Source organism: Rutidosis leptorrhynchoides, chromosome 3, assembly GCF_046630445.1.
Source record: "Rutidosis leptorrhynchoides isolate AG116_Rl617_1_P2 chromosome 3, CSIRO_AGI_Rlap_v1, whole genome shotgun sequence".
NCBI classification, from domain to species: Eukaryota; Viridiplantae; Streptophyta; class Magnoliopsida; order Asterales; family Asteraceae; genus Rutidosis; species Rutidosis leptorrhynchoides.
The window spans coordinates 663871773-663888083 of NC_092335.1; the positions used below are offsets into that span (position 1 = coordinate 663871773).

At 35.3% G+C, this 16311-nt stretch overlaps 2 protein-coding genes across 4 annotated transcripts; both read right to left on the reverse strand.

Moving 5' to 3' along the window:
* Positions 1-6053: 6053 nt before the first annotated feature.
* LOC139899271 (F-box protein CPR1-like) lies at positions 6054-7629 on the reverse strand. Of its 2 annotated transcripts, XM_071882092.1 has the most exons (2): positions 7437-7629; positions 6054-6947 (listed from the first exon to the last, which is right to left on the reverse strand). In XM_071882092.1, exons 1-2 carry the CDS (start codon positions 7511-7513, stop codon positions 6644-6646), a joined length of 381 nt encoding a protein of 126 aa, XP_071738193.1. In that variant the 5' UTR covers positions 7514-7629; the 3' UTR covers positions 6054-6643. The 2 variants fall into 2 exon arrangements, with proteins under 2 accessions (XP_071738193.1, XP_071738192.1); XM_071882091.1 differs by having other exon boundaries at positions 6054-7629.
* A 4903-nt stretch (positions 7630-12532) lies between these two features.
* On the reverse strand, positions 12533-15032 carry LOC139899272 (transcription factor MTB3-like). 2 transcript variants are annotated; one of them, XM_071882094.1, is made up of 2 exons: positions 15015-15032; positions 12533-14136 (listed from the first exon to the last, which is right to left on the reverse strand). In XM_071882094.1, the coding sequence occupies exon 2, from the start codon at positions 14132-14134 to the stop codon at positions 12725-12727; it is 1410 nt and encodes a 469-aa protein (XP_071738195.1). In that variant the 5' UTR covers positions 14135-14136; positions 15015-15032; the 3' UTR covers positions 12533-12724. The 2 variants fall into 2 exon arrangements, with proteins under 2 accessions (XP_071738195.1, XP_071738194.1); XM_071882093.1 differs by lacking the exon at positions 15015-15032 and adding an exon at positions 14891-14963.
* Between the last annotated feature and the right edge of the window lie 1279 nt (positions 15033-16311).

The window sequence follows — 16311 nt, forward strand, 5'->3', positions numbered from 1 at the left end:
CGTCCTTGCGTCTGTTGTTTTGTTTTATCCTTTCTGTCTGTCTGTTGCAGGTCTTGATCCCAGTACATTTTTATGACGAAGAACATTTCCTGCTGCTTCAGTTGAAGTTAGAAGAAATGAAGGTTTTTGTGTACGACAGTTTACCCGGATGTGTCAGTTCACAAAAACTTGACGCAGTTTTCAAGATTTTGGGTGACAACTTGCCAGTGTACTTGAAGGAGATTGACTATTTTAACAAGATGCAAGACTCCCAAATTGTCGGATACTATGAAAATAAAGAGAGTGTGGAGTTGATGATTGAGCCTGGTCCCATTGTGCCAATGCAGACTGGTGGTCAGGGTGATTGTGGGGTTTGGGTGTGCATACACATGGAGAGGATTATTTATGGAAGGGAGGAGGTTGACAACCTTGGAGATGCTAAAAAGGCTACAGAGCAGTATAGAAACAGAATGGCAAGGACGTTCTTCCGTGCACGTTTTGATACACAAGAACCGCCGCCACCAACTTCACCATCAGAGATTCAGGTTGAGTGATACATTGTAGCTAATAGGTTGCTGGTCCTGTATGTAAATATTGTGTAAATAGGGAAATACATTTGCAACAGTTTTATTTGACACTACACGCAAGGACGCAAGGTTATGCTTGCGTACTCAAGCATAGCTTTGCGTCCTTGCGTGTGTATATTTTTGGCCGTCTTTTGTACGCAAGCAAAATATTGCGTCCTTGCGTGTGTATATTTTTGTCTATCTTGCGTACGCAAGCAAAATCTTGCGTACGCAAGTACGCAAGCAAAGCCTTGTGTACGCAAAAGATGATTTGCGTCCTTGCGTGTCCTGTAAAACAAATTACATAAAATAACACAGTAGGTACCTAGAATACAACAATACATTACAACAAACGAAATCCAACAATACATAAAAAATAAAATTGACATAAACTTGCGATAGTGGGTTACTAATTATCGCTCCCAAAGTTGCACGTTGCATAAAACTGAGACTGATATGCCTTAAAAGCTTAAGCATTTGTGGCCTTCTCCTTACCCTTCTTCGATTTTGAGGCCGATGTTTTTACTACCCTTTTAGAAGTTGATTCACCTGTTCGGTCATAAGAAGCTGTGCACGTATCCCTACCATGACCTGGTTCTTTGCAACGAGTGCAAGTTCTTACGGTTTTTTCAGTATCTTCACCCTTCGACGGAATACGTTTTGTACTTTTAGGGCGTCCAGGGGCTCTTTTCTCCTTAATGGGAGGGTTTACAATTTGTAAAACGCCGAGCGACGGATACGACCATTCTGACCGATGGGGCAAAGGAAGGATGTGTTCCAAATACGTATTTATATAAGTTTGAGTTGTGAACCAGTGTGATACAAATTGAGTAACATCCTCCACTTCGAAAAGTCGTGCTGCTGCAATAACATGTCCGCAAGGTATCCCCGATAACTGCCACTGCCCACATGAACATACTTTATCGTCGAGATTAACCATTCCATTTTTTCTGCCATCTCGCACTTCTATTAGATTGTTTGTCGATGGAATTGCTTGCCATCTTCTAGATTTTCTCGTCCTCTTGCCTAGTTTACGTTCAGCATATGGGGTAACCGTTAAAGTAAGACTAATCGACTGGTTGCGATGTTTGAAATACCAATCTTGTACTGAAGCGCGAAAAAACTCAAACAACATGCAAACATGTAGTTTTCGAGCATGTTTGGATAGTGCGTTAACAGACTCTACACTGTTGCTAGTAAGGTATGAATACCTAACATGTTCAGCTCTACTTCTGGACTATTTGTGAAAACCAACTTGTTCTAAATAATTGTAAGACGCTCTCAATCTTCTTCGAAATACACTAAGATGATCCTCAAAATCCCACCCACAGTAAGCTTTCACCATTTTCTAATAATGCCATTCAAAATATTTGAATTTGTTAGATTTAGTTTTGATGCTTCCATACAAATGACGTGCGCAAAAACAGTGAAACGCTTCAGGAAACACAGTTGAAACACCATGTGCTATTGAAGCAGCACGATCAGAATTAAAAGTAAGCTCTGAAATACGATCACTCATACCACAACTCATTAAATGATCTCTTAGGTTGCCTAAGAACCATGACCAAACCTCTTTTGTCTCGCCGCCACCAATTCCATAAGCCAATGGCAGAATTCCATTATTGCCATCCATCGCAACGGCAACTAAATTTGTCCCCGAGTACCCTGCCTTCAAATGCGCACCATCGACGATGATTACCGGGCGACAATGTTGAACAAATGATCGAACCTACATAGATTTTAGCAGGTCAAAAGTGTTCAATTATAATAAGGTCAATTATAAGTTAAAAATTGAGAGAGATTATCGATACTTACAACTATGCCAAGGGAATAGTAACACATCAAAAATCTATCTTCTTTGTCGGTGACCAAATTACTTACGCTTCCCGGGTTGTGGATCCTAATGTTATATAGGTAAAGGGGAAGCATTCGGAACGAGTCTTCAGCACTGCCACGAAGCATCTGTAATGTATGACATTTGGCCCTCCATACTTGATTGTAAGATATGCTGACACCGAACCGGTGTCCTATATCCGCACGTATATCATTTGCTTTGTATTCCCGGTTTGCAGACTTGAACGAATCCACAAGCATACTACCCAACACCTTTTTGGTGGCATGTTTATTGTTTCCCATAATTAGTGTGCGTGAGCATGTGTGTACGTCATGCAATTTCTTTACCATAAATTTTTCAGTGTTCCGTATTTTGTAAGCACTAATTTTCCATTCACAGTTTGGAAACACACAATTAGCGGTGTATCGAGATTTGTCTGTCTTTACAGGCTTAATTTGGAAGTTTTCTTCAAGACATTTTGTAAATAGAGTGTTTATGAACTCGGCCTTGTTCAAAAAAGTTTGACGAACTTTAATTAAATATGATACCCTATACGTGGTTGGTGTTTGTGTCGTAATTTCAGGCTCAGGCTCTTGCTCTTGCTGACTCAATAGAGGTGGCATATTCCAGAATAAATCTTGCTTTTCTTCTTCTTCGTCTTCGTCTCCGTCTTTTTCTCCATCTGAACCACTAGATGCGACAACAGATATTTCAAACGGGTGGTCTCCTTCTTTAATTTTACATACGTTTTCAACACCATAGTTAAACATATCAAACTCTTCAGTGTTTGGAGGTGGCATTTCAGGCTCTTCCGCTTCTAAATTATGAAGGTTTGGTTCAGTGACTTGTGTTGAGTGTGTTTCTGGGTTTGGTTGTGGTTGGAGTGTTTCTGGGTTTCGTTGTGGTTGGTGTGTTTCTTGGTTTCGTTGTGGTACGTGTGTTTCTGGGTTTCGTTGTGATAGATTCATTCATACTTTCTCAACAACATAAATATCAATCGGAGCATTTACAATTGCATATTGTAAAAACTCTTGAAAGTCTTCATAATCATCCGTAATATCAAAAACATGGTTATTATAAATGTATCTCATTGAAACAGGTGAATTGGGTGGCATTTGTATTTTTTTAAGAACATTTTTTAATAATATTCTCTGATTCATTGGTTTTATAGGTGCAACAGGTAGTTTTAGTCGAATTCTAAAACAATATAGGGGTAAATACATGGGAATGTTGTTAATATACTCAAAAAAAACCCCGCAACATATATGAACAACAAATTTATCTTCATTAACACAATTCATAAATACTTAAGTAGTGCAAAAAAATGCTTGAAAATGTACCTTGTGTAGCCAATAATCACTGAAATTCTTTTGGAATGAGTTATTAGGAAATGATAAATTACAAGTTCCAGGGACATTCTTTATATAGGATCGAAATTCTATCCATGAAAATCTAGAAAATCTAATGAAATCTTATCCTGAAAATCCTATCTTGATAAGATAAAGGCGCGAGGACGCAAGGGTGCTTGCGTACTTGCGCCGGTTTGTACGCAAGGTACCTTGCACCTTGCGAGGGCATTTTGTTAATTTTTTTTTTTTTGGGCCCTGGTGCAAGGGGTGAAAAATATTTGGGCATTTTGGTGATAATACCATTTCTCTCTTTGCATCAGTAACATTCTATTTATCAGACCGTTGGAATGAGCCACATATAATAAACTCAATATTTAATACACACGGATAAACGGGTAAGGTTTACCCATATGGGGCTACCGGAGAAAATGGAGTATTTTTTATTCACATGTGCGAGGCCTATTCAGATTATCATGTGTTCGTTTCTAGCCCCTTTCTCTTTTTCTCTGACCACCCCCAAGATATACTGCTAGTAAGGTTTAAATCTCAGATCTCTTGTTAGAAAATCAGCCCCAACCACTATGTTCGAACCTGAAACTCAATATTCAATGTCAATATAAATGGATCTGTACCGTTACTAAATTAAGATAATATATGGAGTTTCGCCCACAACTCAGTCGACTCCATAACCATTGGCGGCTCTCCTCATATGGAGTATTTACCATTGATGGCCAACATTGATTGACCAAACAATTCACAACCATCGGATAGTAGATCACAAAATGGATCCTTATTTAGCATACAGCTAGACGATTAATCAATGTTAATTATTGATCTGAGCTAATTAACATGTAAACAATTAACATGTAAACGATGCTCAAGTATGTATTTAAAGTATTTATTTCTGTATATATTTATGAGATTTATTTAAGACTTGATTGCAGATTGTCGGCGTAAAACAAATCTGATTTTTTCATAATCATCTATTTTCACTAACCCGAAAGATTTAACTTCGGATGCTATTAGATCGCACAATGCTAACCACAGTTATAACCTTGAAGAAGCAAGGCATTGTTCAACATTGATGAATATTACCACTATACATGTAGTTTTATCTAAGATTCAGCCACCCCACATTCATCCTTTAACCACACCCAGTGGCGGATCCAAGAATTTTTTTGACGGGGGCAAAACGTTTAAAAGATGGAAAGAACAATATAATAGCTTATAACTTCGAACTTTAACATACAAATACATTTAACTTTAACATTACCATTTTTCTAGATAATCATAATTTCATATCACACCACGCATAGCAATTAACACAACGAAGCAGTAACCTTAACATAATTTAATCAAGGAAGCAGTTAGACCATACGAGACTAAAGACTACACGATCCAGAAAAACACTCATTAGTTAATAAAATCCAAAAAGGCTGATGAAGAAGGATTAAAAAGGTCACACATACGTGTAATTAGTCCAAATAGGCCTCATGGCCAACCTTGATTGATCAATCATTCAACAAATTGATATATAAATCCGTTAAACCATCTTAAGATAACCTCTAATGATTAGGGTCGTGTTACCTCAAAAGATGGCACACGTTCAAACCTCACCAATAGCATATCTTAGGGGGCCCAAGGAAAAGAGTCGGAAACGAACACAGAATAGGCCGCATATATCTGAGTAAAAAACACCCCCTTCTCGGGTAGTCTACCAATTTATATAAAAATCCATCGAGTGATACGGTTATATAGATTAGCTCAAAACACAAAAGTGCATGTCTTGAAGCATATATAGAAATATTTGAGCTAACATGTCCAAATAATCTTAATTTCACATCCCACCAAAAACATGGACGGACATAGCAATCAATACTACGAAGTGTTAATCTTAACATAATATCACCAAGGAAGCAGTTAGACCGTACAATGCTTAAAGACTACATAATCCAGAAAAACACTCATTAGTTAACTTGAATCCAAAAAAGGCCAATGAAGAGAGTGAAAAAAAGGTCACACATACGTGTATTTAGTCCAAAACGCCTCATGGTCGACCTTGCTTGATTAGTCAATCAACGAATACATAAACAAAATGTCCAAACTCACTAGTAGCATCTCTTGGGGTATCTTAGGGTGGCCATGGAAAAGGGTTGGAAACAGTCACGAGATAACCCAATTAGGCCGCATATATCCGAGTAAGAAATAACCCCTTCCCCGGGTACCCTGATAGGGAAAACCTTATCCATTTACCCATTTAATCCACATGGTGATACAGTTTATAAAGATTAGCTCAAAACACGAAAGTGCATGTTTTGAAGCATATATAGAAATACTTGAGCTAACATGTCCAAATGCTAAAGGTAAAACTTATCTGCATACGTTGATGCACAAAAGCAACATTAAACCACAATGTCGCGCAATATCATGCTAATAAAGTATCTGCATGTGATGCGCTAAAACTTTATCCTTGACCTAAGCCTTATTAAGAAACATAGACAGATAATTTGCAAAGTCGTTATAACAAAAGATATAGAAGCAGATCTGATATAGTCCTCAATGTTGTATCCCTTTTTTGAACTTTCACCTTCGCAATCCAATTAAGACTTTTATCCACATTTGAACAAAACCCAAACAAGACTGTCGACGTAAGAAACAAATTTGATTTTTTCATTACCACCTCTTCTCATTAACTTAAAGTATTTAACTTTAGCTTCAATTGGATCACACAATACTAAACGCCGATCATGATCTTGAAGAAGCAACTCGTTATTCAATGTGAATCCAATTGGGCGAATATTACCACTAAACTGTGAAAATACATGTCGTTTCACCCAAGATTCAGCCACCCCATATTCATTCATCACCCACACCTCAAAGTCGCCATTTTCAACGGATGACATCACACACAGTTTTCAGTCCAAAACCGTCAAACTAACTCTCTGATCCATGTTATAACCAACTACAGATTGTGGAGGAGATATTTCACTAAATGTTTCGTCTCCCAAATCAAACGCTAGTATACTTTTTGCCTTTAAACCGTCAGCAACATAACAAAGCCAGTGAAGATGACCATTGTACCCATCTTGCCCGTTTACCCAAAACGGTTCATTTTCTTCGATCCAATTAACATGAGGTGGGACCCGTTCAGGGATCAATTCCCAAATACCCTTCTTTAAGCTGTACACCTCAACTTGAAACCATTCAAGAAATCTAGCACTACCTTGTAAAGAAATTCCATTAATTGATGGTTTAACTACGCGCGTAAACTTGAAAACTTTGTAATCATCAGTTTTGGAATCAAATCCAAACCGAATAAAAAGACAAACTCCTATATAACCGTTAGAGGAGATATTATAAGGCGGGAGAGTCATTGAGGCCGAAAGAGAAGGGTTCCAAATGTGAATTAACGGATCAGGACTTGACCCGTAAGAAAAACAAATCAACCCATTTATGGAACCAATTATACTGCTATGTTCATGTTCAAATGGGAGATTATTAACCGGTAACTTGATGAAATTCTGAAGTTCAAGATCGGGAGATCGAGAGTGGTGTAACGAGAATGGTTTACGGTCGTTAAAAGAGAAGCCATTCTTGAAGACCATGAAAATTTCACCATTTTTGCGAATGGAAGTCATTGAATTAACAAGATGCAATGTTATGAAAGATGATTCAGATAAACGAGTATTCCAGGACTTACAAACACACCTGAATCGTGCAAGCTGTTTTGCAGGTACTCCAGTTAATATTTTGCGGAATATAACATCTTCTGGAAGGTTAGCCATAGTCGACTTCAGGTTGATCAAGTTATACTTTGTTGATCATCTTTGAGAAATAGTGCACAACTCACAGTAGATTTCCATGAATATGTATATATAAAGAGAAAATATAGAATATAATAATCAAAAAAATAAGATATAATACAAAATAACATTACACAATATATATATATATATATATATATATATATATATAAGACAAAATATAATGCAATGTAATATAATATAATAATATATTTAAAGAAATATAATGTAACTTAATATATAATATTAAATCAAATTACACCGTGAATAAAAAGTTAAAAAAAAAAAAAAAAAGTTCACTTTTTTATTCGCTGTGTAATCTTATTTCATATTATATTATATTACATGACAATATATGTATTACTTTAAATATATTATATATCATACTTGCAATATTGAATTACATTACACTATATTACATTATATTTTTTATTTATATTACATTACATTATATTTACCGTGTACTTTAAATATAACACGTAATGTAATATAATATAATTACGTAATCATGTACTCCGTAATATATTGTACAGTAGTACAACATTATATAAAGAATCTAGTATATAAAGACAAGCATATAGATTTGTGCGTTACAACGGCCACATCATCTGAATTTACGTATAACGTAGAAACGACATGCGGTAAATCATGTTGGATATGATTCCAAATAGTGTTTTTAGGGTGAACCTGAAAGTTAGAAGCATCATCGACAAACTAAGAGAAGAACGGCTACGATGGTTTGGGCATGTGAGAAGGCGACCTCTGACTGCACCTGTTAGGAGAGTAGAGGCACTTACGGTTGACGGCGTACGGAGAAGGGGTAGACCTAATCGTAGGTGGGAGGATAGAATAAAGCTCGACTTGAAAGAACTTTTATTGACCGAGGACATGACTTCAGATAGGATTGCGTGGAGGACTAGAATTAGAATAGAAGAGTAGGCTTTTGTTTGTTTGGGTGTTGGGGTCTTTGTGTGTATGTGTGTTTGTGTGTTCGTGGGTCTGTGTGTTTGTGTTTTTGTGTCTGCTTTTATTGTGTTTTTCGTGTGTTTGTTTTTGTTTGTTTGTTTCGTCATGTAGCGTGTTTTTCCGCGCTTTGTTTATTACCGGGCCCTCTTCTTTTTACTGGGTAGGTATATGTGTGCTTGTATGTGTTTGTTTGTATTCATGTTTAGGGATTAGGTTGTGGTTGCGGGTATGTTTGTTTGTAGGTTTATTTGGTTGCTTTATGTATGTTGCGTTTGTTGTTTATGCGGGCTTGTTACGTCTGTTTCTGTATGTATGTTTGTATGCGTATGTGGGTCTGTTATTATGTATGTTTGTATGTATGCTTGCGGATACGTTTTTTTTTTTTTTTGGTTATGTACGGATTCTTGTATGTATGTACGTACGTACGTACGTACGTACGTTTGATGGTCTGTGTTTCTAGGTTTCTAGGTTTGTATGTTTTGTTGTGTTAGGGGTTGCTGGTTTGCGGTCATATATGTTTTTTGTTTTTTAGTTGTAGCATCTCTCGTTTTGTCTTGAGCTTCGCCCTACTGTCTAAGGTACGTCTTCTTTTTCCCGTATATATATATATATATATATATATATATATATATATATATATATATATATATTTTTTTTTTTTTTTTTTTTTTTTGCATACACGGTTCTGTTAAGCGAGGCTTAGCAAGCGTCGATTTATTGACGACTTGACTGCCGCTTAGAGCCTAAATTGAACTCTAGGCACGATGTAAAACCTATGAAAATTTGATTCTACCTTTTTCATGACGTCTCTGTTTATTTTATTTTATATTTTCTTATTTATTATTACTATTTTTATATATTTATTTATTTATCTCATGCTTTTTTTTTTCTTTTTTTTTTTCCATCATTCTTCATGGCCGGAGGTCCCCTTGAAAGCAATCTCTTTACCCGTCGAATAGAGAGAGGGAGGACTTTCTCCGCTCTTGTGAGTGTTTAACTCGGAGTGGAGAAATGATTTCTCTTTATTTTAGGATAGAGGAAGGATTGTCTACATCCCACCTCCCCCATACCCCACTTACATGGGATTGGGTATTGTTGTTGTTGTTGTTGTTGTTGTTGTTATGGTGACTTAGCCCGAAATTTACCAACTGAGACTCAAATTTATTATCATTACCTTTGTTTGAATACCCATCGAGAAAGAGAAAACAAACTAGGGGCATCATGAGCATCCAAGCAGAATCTGAAAGATGACTTGGCCTGAATCGGAACGTGCCATGTCCCTTAAACCACGCGTTACGCGATTTTCCTCTCCAATGTTGGTCATGGGACCGGGTGGTGGGGGCCGCCAGAGCGTCGGTTTTCCCCTTTTTGATTCAGAACGTGTCTATGGTAACAGAATGTTTATACAGGCGCAAAATATCTCATCTAACCTGCTACATATATACATCTAACCAACAGCCATCAGATCATCAGAAATATATTGATTCAACAATTTTCTTTTATATAAGTTCGGGTGCGTAACTGTCGTATTCAAATCATACAAACATAATAGTACAACCTTAACTCCCTGTAAAGCCTTCACGACAAACATAATCCTCACATATATCCGGAAGATCAAAATTCATAACAAGTTGAAGGTGTTTGAGATCCAAAGCCCTAGACTAAAAACATCAATACATTGCCCGAAGGAATTGTCAAATATTAGAATCATACCTTTTTATGATACCATTGTTCAAGTAGCTTTAAGACTCGAGAAAACTTTTCGTTTTTGGGCATAACCACTAGTAGTCGCAACTTTACTAAATTTTCATTATCATTTTATAATCTTTTATCTTTGGCTTCTTTCAATCATCACTGTAATCAGTCTCTCGTTTCGTATTCATATTCTACTTACCCTGCCCTACCCTACACTAACCTATCCAACCCTGTCCAGTGTTGTATATATATGAAGTAACTACTCGTATCTATTAGGTTATTAACACTTACATCACACCAATATGCAAATAATCAGATATATACAGATGCTTAATAACAGTTTAACTTTCAAAGTAACAAAAATAAAATGAATACATGTACGGATAAACACATAAAGTTTTCACAGTTTAAGCTAACCTGTAAGGGAAGGTGCTTTAATCGGATGAATGCGACCTGAACAAATTAAATTGTGACTGTTTCCGAAAATTTTCCTTTTCCAGATGCAATAATTGTGAGTTTGAATCTAGAATCTCAACGAATACATATACATATAACCTAAATTTTGATCGATGTTCAAACTTCAACGTGATTGAACCTCACGGATGAATGTTAAATAGGATTAACTGATATTGAAAGGAATTAATACTGGTATTGTAATGAATTAGGGTTTTATTACCTGAATTGATCAGATTTGGATCACTATTGCTTCGTCGCTCGCGAGATGATCGGTTGGAGTTCTATCTTCTTTTATTTCGTGTATTTTTTTTATTTTTAAAAAAGTGTGGTTAATCGTTTTTTTTTTTCGAAAAAACAAAATATCTTTTATAAAAGTAAAGAATTCATTAAAAATATGAAAAACTATTGAAACGTACAAACTTCAAGTAGGATGCAGCTAAACAAACTACCAATCAAAAACAAAGCCCACGACACTAAAACAATCTAAACGAAAACTAAGACACGATAAATTACCTAGCCCAAAACAAACATACGTAGTATCAAAGAGGGCATCCAATCTCCATGACGAGCGCAAGATTAAACACCATCTAAATGAAACAAGCATCATTCAAACACAAAACATGAGAGTCCGACTTCAAAATGTCCTTTATGAACTCGCAAAATATTTCCCTCGACTCATTGAAACAAGCATACAAGATCCTGAACCACAATCAAGCCACAACACCCGAGATAAAACGAAATCAATGGTAGGGAGTTTATATCATGGTTCAACCCGAGAACCGAAACTGAAGAGAATATAAACCGACGACGAAACCACAATTGTGTACCTAATTAATTAATAATAGCTTGGTTCCTAATTTTATCATAGTGAGTTTAAAAAATCGCAAAGGAATAACATTATAGTGTATCTATCTTGTCTCTTATGTAAAAGACAAGATGTTCAAGTTTTCGCGGCTGATTTTAGAAACCCAACCACTATGTTATGTATCTCGAAAAGTTCAAAATTCCTAAAATTCCGGTACAAGTAAAACTTGGTCTGACCGTTAAGCGATATTTTGGTTTCATTTAACTCATCACGTTTGATCTTTTGGTTTTTAGTTAAGTCTGGCTTTAAACAGTGGTTCAAATACCATAACTGTACTCGAAAGAAAAAAACAGTGGTTAAAAACAAGAACTGAATTTCGAGATCCAAACGTCACCTTCAAAACATCGCTTTTAAACTATAACAAACTCAAGAACGCTTATAACCACTACTTGTTTTGCAACTTATTAAAATTATAGGTATGTTTAGTTTCCGGCCACATTTAACTCCAACGTGATGTTCACCCTTTCTTCAAAACTTAAACATAAAGTATTAAGCTACAACTACGATCGAAAGGAAAAAAAAAAAAAAAACAAAGTTGAAAAAAAGTCGTGAGATGCAAACAAGTCGGTCGGGAGTTTGAAACGACTAGTCGATCGAGTCGGATTAAGTCACGAGACGCTGACGAGTCGATCGGACTTTGAAAGGACTAGTCGATCGAGTCGAATGTTGACTTTTAGTAATACTCCGTATATATTTAACATATAATGTACATATATTAGTATATTACACATAAATATATCAAACAAAAATATTTTAAACAAATGTATATGGAACAAATATTAAAACTTTGACGTATCTTTGACCCACCTTTTATGACTGACTTTGACTACTCACACAAACTCATACCAACTTTGACCTGACTATTATCATTGACCGACTAATTAAACAAACGTATTTAGGTGACACAGGACGGACTAGTCACCAAACCAACTAGTCGGCCAAGACGGTCGCCGTTTACAACATTGAAAATACAGAATTAAATGTACCAATAACATTCATAATGATTTATGCTGCTGCTTTCCCAAATCATCATACAGGAGCTTAAAACGGCTAAAATCCAACAATTTCTATAGATTTCTGTAAACAAAGAAAACCATCTACATAACAAAATACTAAAAACTAATAAACTTGTACTTCATTTATAACATATAAAAGAAAAAACAAATACCATATTAAGACCTTATGTTACATACAACTTTACAACGCCTGAATCAATCTGAAAACGCTGATTGCAGCTTCTCTTTCAATCGTTCTGCATCCCCGTTACCAAGACCCCGAAACGAAAACGTATGTGCAACCTTCCTATCTTCTGTAGTCGTAACATTCGTATCATGAATCCCCATTTCATGTTCCCTAAACGTCTTTATAACCCGTCCGACAGGATGATCATCTAACGGACAACTAACTCTTACAACAGCGTCATCTTTTCGAGCCATAAAATCAACTTCAGGTACACAACTAACCTCTTTTTCAGCTTCCAACATTCTTATTTTCGACTGCAGATCTGTAATGTACGAAATTGCATCACCCAAAAGAGACGCTTTATCCATTTTCGAAATATTTGGGACCACTGCTCGTAACGCATAAAACCGCTGGTTCAATTTCTCGCGTCTTTGTCTTTCGGCTTCCACATGATTTAACGGTTCTTCTCGCCCGTTTGCAGGTTTTCTGCCCCGTTTTCTTGGTTTTCCGTCCATTACAGATGAATCGTGATTCGATTGATTAAGACCCGACATTAAAGGTTGTGAATTTAATACGCCATGTCCATTCGATGTATTCCCGCCAAAAACATGATTCATTTCATACGTATCACTCGCGAATTCTATATCATCTTCAACTTTCGGGGAAAAGCTGATACTAATTTGACCGGATTTTGCACCGCCACCATTGCAGCCGCCGCCAAGACTTAGTTCTTGACCAAAGATTTTGGGTAATCCTTTCGGGTGGCATCCGTTAAACAACGTTTTAACCATTGATATATAACTTTGGTCTTCTGGAATCGGCTTAAAAGAGCCAATCTCCAAAACACCTCGTTTAACGGGAACTAGAACGAACGTTTGAAACCGAGCTGATTTAGCAAGAAAAGATCTCGATTGGTAATATTCTTCGCAACTTTTGGTATCGTTAGCCCAAACTGATCGACTTGTATTAAACGCTTGAGACGGGCTCGAAGGCTTATCAAATGGGAATACATAAAACATGGACGTTAAATAAAACATCTCCAAATCGGAAACTGAATCCATGGTCGATTCAACGTTTCCTTCACCTAGTACCTTAAACCACGAACGAAGCTTTTGAAGAACCCATTTCTTCCTAGCGTTTTCGTCCCGTTTATTAAAAAATTCACTTTCTTTCGATTCTTTATAATGTCCATCACCCCAAATTAAAGCCGATTTTCCAGATTTCGTATTTGAAACTTGCCAATAAATGGCATAATTCCAGTCAGAACCCTCAAGTATCTTATAAAGACTCTCTTTCACCCCTAAATCGCCTATTTTGGATCTAAACTCATCAAGAATCTTATTTGCAGCAGACCAAATCAAGAAATTACAGGCTTCGCGACCCAAAACACTCTCTAATATACCCTTATCTTCTTCTTCTAACCTAAATCTATCTCCCATATCTGTAAAAATTGATTTGTAAAATGTTTTTAGCAACAAAATAATGTAACATACCACAATATTATAAGTTTCCTATATCTGTTGGACCTTTTATATATCATAATCATATGAATATTACAGTAAAAGTTTAAAGAAACGATAAGCTCGTGTTCGAAAAGTATTATAAGCATCATGTTTAAGCAGCCTACTCTTTACTTATGATCTACAAGTCACATAATCAGTATGATACTAGCTGCAACAAAACTGATAAAAAAAAGTAGACAAATTACTTATTTACCACTAGTTTACATGTATATTTCCTAGAATATCAGAAATGTTAACAAATTTTGATATTAATTGCATAACAAATTTCAGTCAATTTTTCAATACCACATTCAAATTCAAATACCCTCATAGTAACAAACCATGAATTGGGTGAGAAGGGGTTCTCAAGATAAAAAAAAAAAAAAAAAAAAAAAAAAAAAAACCCTAAAAACCCTTTGTCTACATGTTTCTTATGGATTCTTAATATTTTCAGCTAGGATGGCCTAAATTACAAAAAATAAAAATAGATAAATAAGTAAAATTCTATTCTTAGAATGGGTTCTTAGGAAAAATTCATGATTGCAATAAGTTCACGAAGTTATATACAAACAATAACAACTATTTAGCCATAGATCTTACTATAAAAGAACTGATTTTTGATGATATTTTAGATGAAAAACAGCAAGAGAATTAAGGGTTTTTCTGGGAATTGAATAAAAATTGGAACTATACCTGACAAACAGTGAAAATTGCACGAAAGATCGAAAGGATGATGAAGATATATCAAGAAATGAATAAGCAAAAAAAAAAAAAAAAAAAGTAGTTTGTAATGAATGAATGGACGGTGCTCGCGTACCATGTGACTGCAACAAAGGCGGTTTGGCGTGCTTTAGAAACCGATAATTAAATTATAATTATAATTACAATTATATTATATATATATATATAAAATATATATATATACTTATTATTTATTTATTTTTATACTAACGTGAAATTTAATAACAAATATGTATAATTATTATTTATTTATTTTTATTATTTGCAATTTCATTTAAACCCGAGAATTAAGGATTTTATTGTGAATGAATTATATTATATTATATAAAATATTATATAATATTATATTTTATATTGGATATATTTGAATTTTCGTCTCGCTTTTATGAGTCTGACTAATTTCAGGTTGACTACTCGCTTTGCGAGCAACCAAGAGTGATCAAGGGTGAACCTATGTGTTAGAAGGTCCATTTTGGAATGGGAGACTCTAATCACTCCACCATCACTTATATTTTGTCCGTAAAAGGATCGGGTTCCTGTAATGTGATTCGAGTTTTCTTTCAAACGCACGTGTGTATGAAAATGATGAGTGTTATTGAAATAAATGATAAACTGATGAGTCGTTCAAAAAAATATCTTTCATTTCCTTCATGAATAAATCCCTTATACTTTTTGGTTTTTCGTGTTTTATTTCCGTACTACTCAATTTGAATCTGTCATGATCACCTTATTGTTTCTTCGACACACAATTTGTTTTTTGGTTGAGGTTACTTTATAGCTCGTACTTTGTTCATTAAAGTTGGTCCTTAAAATTAGAAAGCCTCAACGATGAAAAGATAGAATTGTATTCTTTTTCATGCAGTCAAAGCATATGACAATATGCGCCTTCATGATTGGGGAACATTCATAGCTAATCTCATTGTCAAATATCAAAAGAAAAACGTTTCGCACGAGATTTAATTAAACATGGAATGGAATATAGTATAGTTCAATTCTGTTTCAACTAATACTAATTACATGTCTTTAGGTGTTAAACCCACTATTTATGCTTGGTTAGTGACAGGGCCGAGTGTTCTGTTGTTCGGGGCGAAACGATCGAATGATGCCCCCTATTCTATTTATAAACAAGTATTCGAAAGCTAATCGACTTATATAACTCATTTTCACGTTAATTTTTTTAATAAATTTAGTGTGACAATTTGAAGAGATAAACTACGATAAAAATGATGACTTCGAGTCTAGTTAAAATCATTATATTGTCTTTTTCTTTTTCATACGTGATTTAATTAATGCGTAAATTATAAAAGAAAAATATCAAGTTAATGTAACATGTGTCTAAATTATTAGACTATTACTCGATCTATCCTGAAATG